Source organism: Astatotilapia calliptera, chromosome 7 (assembly GCF_900246225.1).
Source record: "Astatotilapia calliptera chromosome 7, fAstCal1.2, whole genome shotgun sequence".
NCBI lineage: Eukaryota > Metazoa > Chordata > Actinopteri > Cichliformes > Cichlidae > Astatotilapia > Astatotilapia calliptera.
This window is the reverse complement of record NC_039308.1, coordinates 48,689,480-48,695,034: the sequence shown is the minus strand read 5'-3', so window position 1 is coordinate 48,695,034 and position 5,555 is coordinate 48,689,480. Positions and strand designations below refer to the sequence as shown.

The 5,555-nt window shown below is 40.1% G+C and overlaps 1 protein-coding gene across 2 annotated transcripts; it reads right to left on the bottom strand.

The window, feature by feature from the left end:
- Nucleotides 1-323: 323 nt before the first annotated feature.
- On the bottom strand, nucleotides 324-4,482 carry avpr1aa (arginine vasopressin receptor 1Aa). Of its 2 annotated transcripts, XM_026175286.1 has the most exons (3): nucleotides 3,427-4,482; nucleotides 1,249-1,470; nucleotides 324-842 (listed from the first exon to the last, which is right to left on the bottom strand). In XM_026175286.1, exons 1-3 carry the CDS (start codon nucleotides 4,373-4,375, stop codon nucleotides 730-732), a joined length of 1,284 nt encoding a protein of 427 aa, XP_026031071.1. In that variant the 5' UTR covers nucleotides 4,376-4,482; the 3' UTR covers nucleotides 324-729. The 2 variants fall into 2 exon arrangements, with proteins under 2 accessions (XP_026031071.1, XP_026031072.1); XM_026175287.1 differs by lacking the exon at nucleotides 324-842 and having other exon boundaries at nucleotides 1,084-1,470.
- Between the last annotated feature and the right edge of the window lie 1,073 nt (nucleotides 4,483-5,555).

Below are 5,555 nucleotides of genomic sequence, written 5' to 3'. Positions count from 1 at the left end.
TGGGGGGGATTATTTTTAATCCGACAATCATTATGGTGTCACATATCACATTGATTTCCAGGAAGTTGTTTATCTCGAGTGCAAATGAAGCCAAAACTCAGAACCACCAGTGGTGCAGGATGTCTGAGGAAAATCAGGAAGTGTGCTGATGTGTTGTGTGTGGAATGTGTGAGCTTCTTCCCAAGATTTTATGAAAGACATGGGAACAGTTTGTGAGAAGGTGGGCTGACTTATCCAGCAGTGGTCAGTCTCACTTCATCAGAGCCCCCTGCTTTCTATCTGTGAGTGAGTGTGTGTGTGTGTGTGTGTGTGTGTGTGTGTGTGTGTGTGTGTGTGTGTGTGTGTGTGTGTGTGTGTGTGTGTGTGTCTATAAAACTTGAAGGAGATCTCATTTACCAATGCTGAGCAGAAATGAAAGCCATCAAATTTAGGACTGTCTTGTGCAACATGAAACAATTCCTTCAACAAATCATAAAAGTGCACATAACCACAAAAATCTGGCTGATAAATGTAACTCCACATGCTTCCCTTTTTTATTTTATTTTACTTTTTTTCCCCTCAGGTCAAAGCAAAAGGTTCGAATCAGATTTACAAGCCACTAAAATGTGGTTCTAAGAAAAACAGGAAAAACGGAAAGCTAAACACAACGGATGAGGTGACTGCCTTGGTTACTTGGAGACGAGTGGTCTGGAAGAGTCGTTTTCACCATCACTACACACATCTCGGCTGCTATATGGGTTTTATCTTTGTAAACACTTTAACAGGGAAGGGTGTTCGGCAGCACTGTGGGGAGGCACAACAACCTTTGAAAGCATCAGGATTCCTGGAAAAAAAGGTTCTCGCTAAAGAAAAAAAAGGAAAAAAAACACTCAGAAGAACTCATGCAGGAATCTGCAAAACACTGAATATTGAAGATTTATGATTACATTCAATAGAACAATTTAAAGCCTGTGCATGCTTTTTTCTCATTATTTATCTAACGTTTCTGCTGAGGTTATCTAAAGAAAGAAAGAAGATGTATGCACGTTCCCTAATGTGTCCATATTTTCTGCTTCTGTGAACCTTGCAACACCCTGTTTCATGTTTTTTTTTTTTCAAACTAAAAAAAAGCTTGGTTTTCTGTATAATTTTAAGACATTGCAGTTCCTGTCATTCATGCCATTTGGTGCCACTGTCAAACATGTGTTTACTCTGCTTGAATAGAGGGCTTGGAGGAATTATCCAGCTCTCTCCAGTAGCCGGTACTACCTGTTGGGCTCCGATTGGTCATCTTAGTCAGCAAAGTCGTTCTGCGGAGGCTACTGTCTGAGTCTTCTTTCTTGAAGTCGGTGTTGATTTTGCGGCAACACGAGAAGCACTGCACAAAATCCTGGAGGAGGTGGCCACTGAAGATCATGTATATCCACGGGTTACAGCAGCTGTTGAGACTGGCAAGGAGTGCAGACAGAGACACTGCTGTGTTCTCTGAATCTGGAGAACAGAGAGAGGAAGGAGGGAAAGGATGATTAATTCGCAAAACATCTGGTACAGGCTGTAGAAATGCCTGTTTAACTCAGTGCCTCTGGTGTCTAAATGCTGCCTAAATGTGCCAGACTCTGAAAGTTACAAAGGTGTGCCAAAGTTAGAAGAAATCTCTGTTACAGATCCAACTAGTTTTAAGACTTTTGGAATAAAATGTAATTTTCATAATATAAGCAAAAGGCGGTAATCCACCTCCTCAAACACTGACACTTAGTCAGATAGATTTAAGTATAAATTCCTTCTCTCTTCCTACATCTGAAACACTTTGATTGGAGGATAATGTGATCTGTTGGTGTCTTCACTGTCACAGAGTTCCTCACACCAGTAACAAAGGAAGCGACGATAAATTAATCAAAGGAGCTTGCAAAGAAAACTGAGAACCTTCACAGACATGACGATAAATTAACGCATTTAAAAAATGACAGGATCTGTTTTCACTGCAGCCACGGTCATTTTCTAAGCCAAGACAAGAAATTTTGGTGCCTAAAATTATAAGGAAAAAAACTATAATGAAGACGAGGAAAGCTATAAACAGTGGTCCAACTCAGGGAGGAGTTTGTTTCATCAGCTGCCAATATAGTAGGCCCATACAGTTTATTTAGTGCCATGACATGAGTTTATAGAGCTATATAAATGATTGTTGTTGTTTTTTACCTGCAATCATTTGCAGGTTGATGACATATATAACAACAACAACAGCAACAACAACAAAACCTACGATGGTGCCTTTTTAGAACTTCCCCAAATTTCTACAAATTTGAGTTATATTGCACTTTATGTTGCACTTTATGATAGGGCAGAAAAATACTAGAAACCAGAATTTGAAAATGTGTAAATGTGAATCATCTGTAAATTTCCTGTAAAATTTACTCTCACTGAGAGCTTTGGGCCCAATTTTTGTGGGCTTTGGCCTTCCAGCTAACTACCACAATATCTGACTTTATCATCTAATTGCAGTTGTCATTGTTTGTGTTTGAGTTGTTGGAATTATCCATCTCACTAGGACTTCAAAAACTTTATTTCAAAACAAAAGAGATAATAATGAAAAGTGATACAGCTAACCTAAGAATTTTACACGTAAATTTTTATTCTTAGCATTCACCCCACACACACCTACCCATCCCAACACCGTCACCAAAAGTTAACAATTGAATTCAGCCAAGAACGGAATGAACTTATCAGCTAGCCAGCAATAATTAATTCTACTGATCCACAGTCAGACTGATAAACTTTGAACAAAAGTCTGAAATATTTTTCTGTGAATTCACTTTTTAAAAAACAGGTTAAAATACTTCGAGTAAGGCAAAGTAGGGCATTTGATAATTAGTGCAATAATATAGTATTGCTGTATTAGTACCATATAAATTGTATAAAACAGGTTCGGCTAATGTGACTTAAAACGTTGGTTAAAAAAAGATGTAATCTGATTTTAGACAAGAGGAGATAAAAGGGAAACACCTTGTGGACAGGACAAAATATGTTGCTTGCACATAATTTATACTAGTGGCGTGGTTTTAAAGCGCCATAACATTTCACCACTTAACGTCTCAAAATGCAGATGTAGGGTTTTTTCCTTCCTAAATCTCCCTGGAAAATTCTCCAAATGGACACGTACGGAACATAAGATTTCATTTATTTGGTGAAATGTAGTTGTGGGTGTGCATGTGAGCGCGTGTGCGTGAAAGGTTTGACACTGTATACGTTTTAGATTAGTATGTTTACACGTTTTGTTTTTGTTTGTCAAATAAGTTCGTGCGTAAAGGCGCGCAATTCGTGGATTTTTTTCCCTTGCGCAACGCGATTCTTAAGTTTCTGTTCATTTTCTCCCCCTGCAATTCTCAACATTTTTAGAACGATTAAAAGTGTGACATTTAATAAGTATTTTGTTCATTTATAAGCACTCACCATCCCACTGGAAGTTTTCATCCCACACAGACCACATCTGCACGATGAAAAACGGTGCCCAGCAAACAATGTACGCCAAAACGATCACAAAAGTCATTTTAACGGTTCTCAGTTTGGCTCTTGAGATAGTTGTAACGCTGCTGACCGAGTTCTTTCCAATCAGTCCATTCCTGTTTGCCGCACCAGCCGTCGTTTTTCTTTTCTTGTATTTAATATTCTTCCAAATACTGTGGCAGATAAACCCGTAGCACATCATGAGAAGGACCACGGGCACCAGAAAGATGCCCACGGTTATCCAGGTGATGTACGCCCTGGCGCCCCAGGGCTCGATAAAGCGCGCCCAGCAGTCGTAGACGCCCGAACCGTTCTGGATCTCGCTCAGGGAGAAGATGAAGTACTGTGAACAGCTGAGCACCAGGCTACATATCCACGTGGAGATGATCATGATGTACGAGCGTCGTGTGGACTGCTGTAGGGTTTTCAGAGGGTGGCAGATGGCAATGTAACGATCCAGGGTCATCATCACCATCATATAGGTGGACGCAAACATTCCCATCACCTGGAGGTGCTTCACAATCCTGCAGAGAAAGTCTGGGCCGTAGAAGCGGAAGGTGATTTCCCAGCACAGCTGTGGCAGCACCTGGAAGAAAGCAACCACCAGATCGGCCAGGCTCAGGTGTTTGATGAAAAGGTGCATTCGCGACATCTTCTTCTTTGTGTTGTACATGGCCAGCAGGACGCTTACGTTCCCAATGACAGCAACCACGAAGGTGATGCTCAGAACCATTATCTCTATTTGTGCCACCTCCTCGTTCCTTGCAAACGGATCTGATCCGTTATGCTGGTCGGTGCCGTTTCCAGACGTTCCCATCATTAGGTCAGTGGTGACAGTGAACACCAAAGTCTGGTTCTCTTCGTTCAGGAGCATACGTTTGTCAGGAGCGTACATGGCACTGCCCCTCTGTGCGCCCTAGCAAGACTTAGTGCCAGAGGGGCTGCAAAGTGCCTCTCCAATCCGTATATGGAGCTACCTGGCGCCCGTAGAGAGAAACTCGTTGCTTTGTGAATTGTGTCTCCTGTCAGCGCTTTTTAAACTCGAGTCAAATTTCAGACTGCGTGCGCAAAGCAGGATGCACTGCAAAAACATGAGGCACCTAATGATTAATTTATATTGTGGCAAGCACACATTAATTCAAATAAAATGTAAAAATAAATGCAAAATGAACATAGACATCAATGAGGGATACTTTTCAGTGAAGGTGTACCCAACGCAATCTAAAGTGTTCAAATATGCGAAACGTGCGTTTTCTTGAAACTGTGTTTGAATATCAGCATAAATATAATCAAGCCAAAAATGATCCGTGCTGCGTTTCCGATTCCTTGTCTTGCTTTGGAGACAAAAAGTTTAAAATGTGACTTCCACAACATTATGGCTAAAAAAAACCATTTTTTGCAGTGCAGAGCTAAGCCCTTCCCGATGCTTTACACAACATCCACATCACCACAACTCCGCGTAGGTATTGTTTATTAGGAACTTTTGTGGGTATTAAAAAGTCACAAAATGTGCTGAAAATGTAAAGTGTTTAAAGTACAATGAACTGAGTAACACAATTTTTATTTACAATTTTTTTTCATACACTTTATGAATATTTGAGGTCCAATAAGAAAAGACAGTCCCACCCAACAGTTCACAAATAACATTTAAATGCTTTTTCCCCCAGCATAATAAGCTTTGCAGAGGAATTGTTATAAGGTAACTGTAGCTGAACCTGCAAACATTCGGGGCTCTAAATGTGTTGCTGTGATGTTGCTTTAATAGGAATGTGTTGGGCAACAGGCTGGAATGTTGTTTTTGTTAAAGCCCAGATAAAAACCACACTTAAAAAAAACTGTTTAAACTGAACTGTGACTTGGTTTATTCTGTGATTAATTCATTCCTAGCTGAAAGAAATTCTCTTACTAATGATTAATAACATTAAAATTAACTTATTTGCTGCAGTCGATTGTTCTTGTGAATCTGCCTTCTCTGCACTTTTAGCTCCAGTTTCAGTCAGGTTTCCAGCAAATGACATACTCTTAGCACAAAGTGGTTTTAGTTTAAACAATCAAAATGCACTGAATTCATTTTT

What these genes read in the sequence shown, in the direction of transcription:
- avpr1aa (XM_026175286.1), bottom strand. Translation starts at nt 4,375, where the DNA reads ATGTACGCTCCTGACAAACGTATGCTCCTGAACGAAGAGAACCAGACT. An exon ending in TGAAAACTTCCAGTGGGATG is followed by an intron (nt 1,471 to 3,426) that starts GTGAGTGCTTAT and finishes TCTGTTCTCCAG; the next exon opens with ATTCAGAGAACACAGCAGTG. An exon ending in GACCAATCGGAGCCCAACAG is followed by an intron (nt 843 to 1,248) that starts GTAGTACCGGCT and finishes TTTTTTCTTTAG; the next exon opens with CGAGAACCTTTTTTTCCAGG.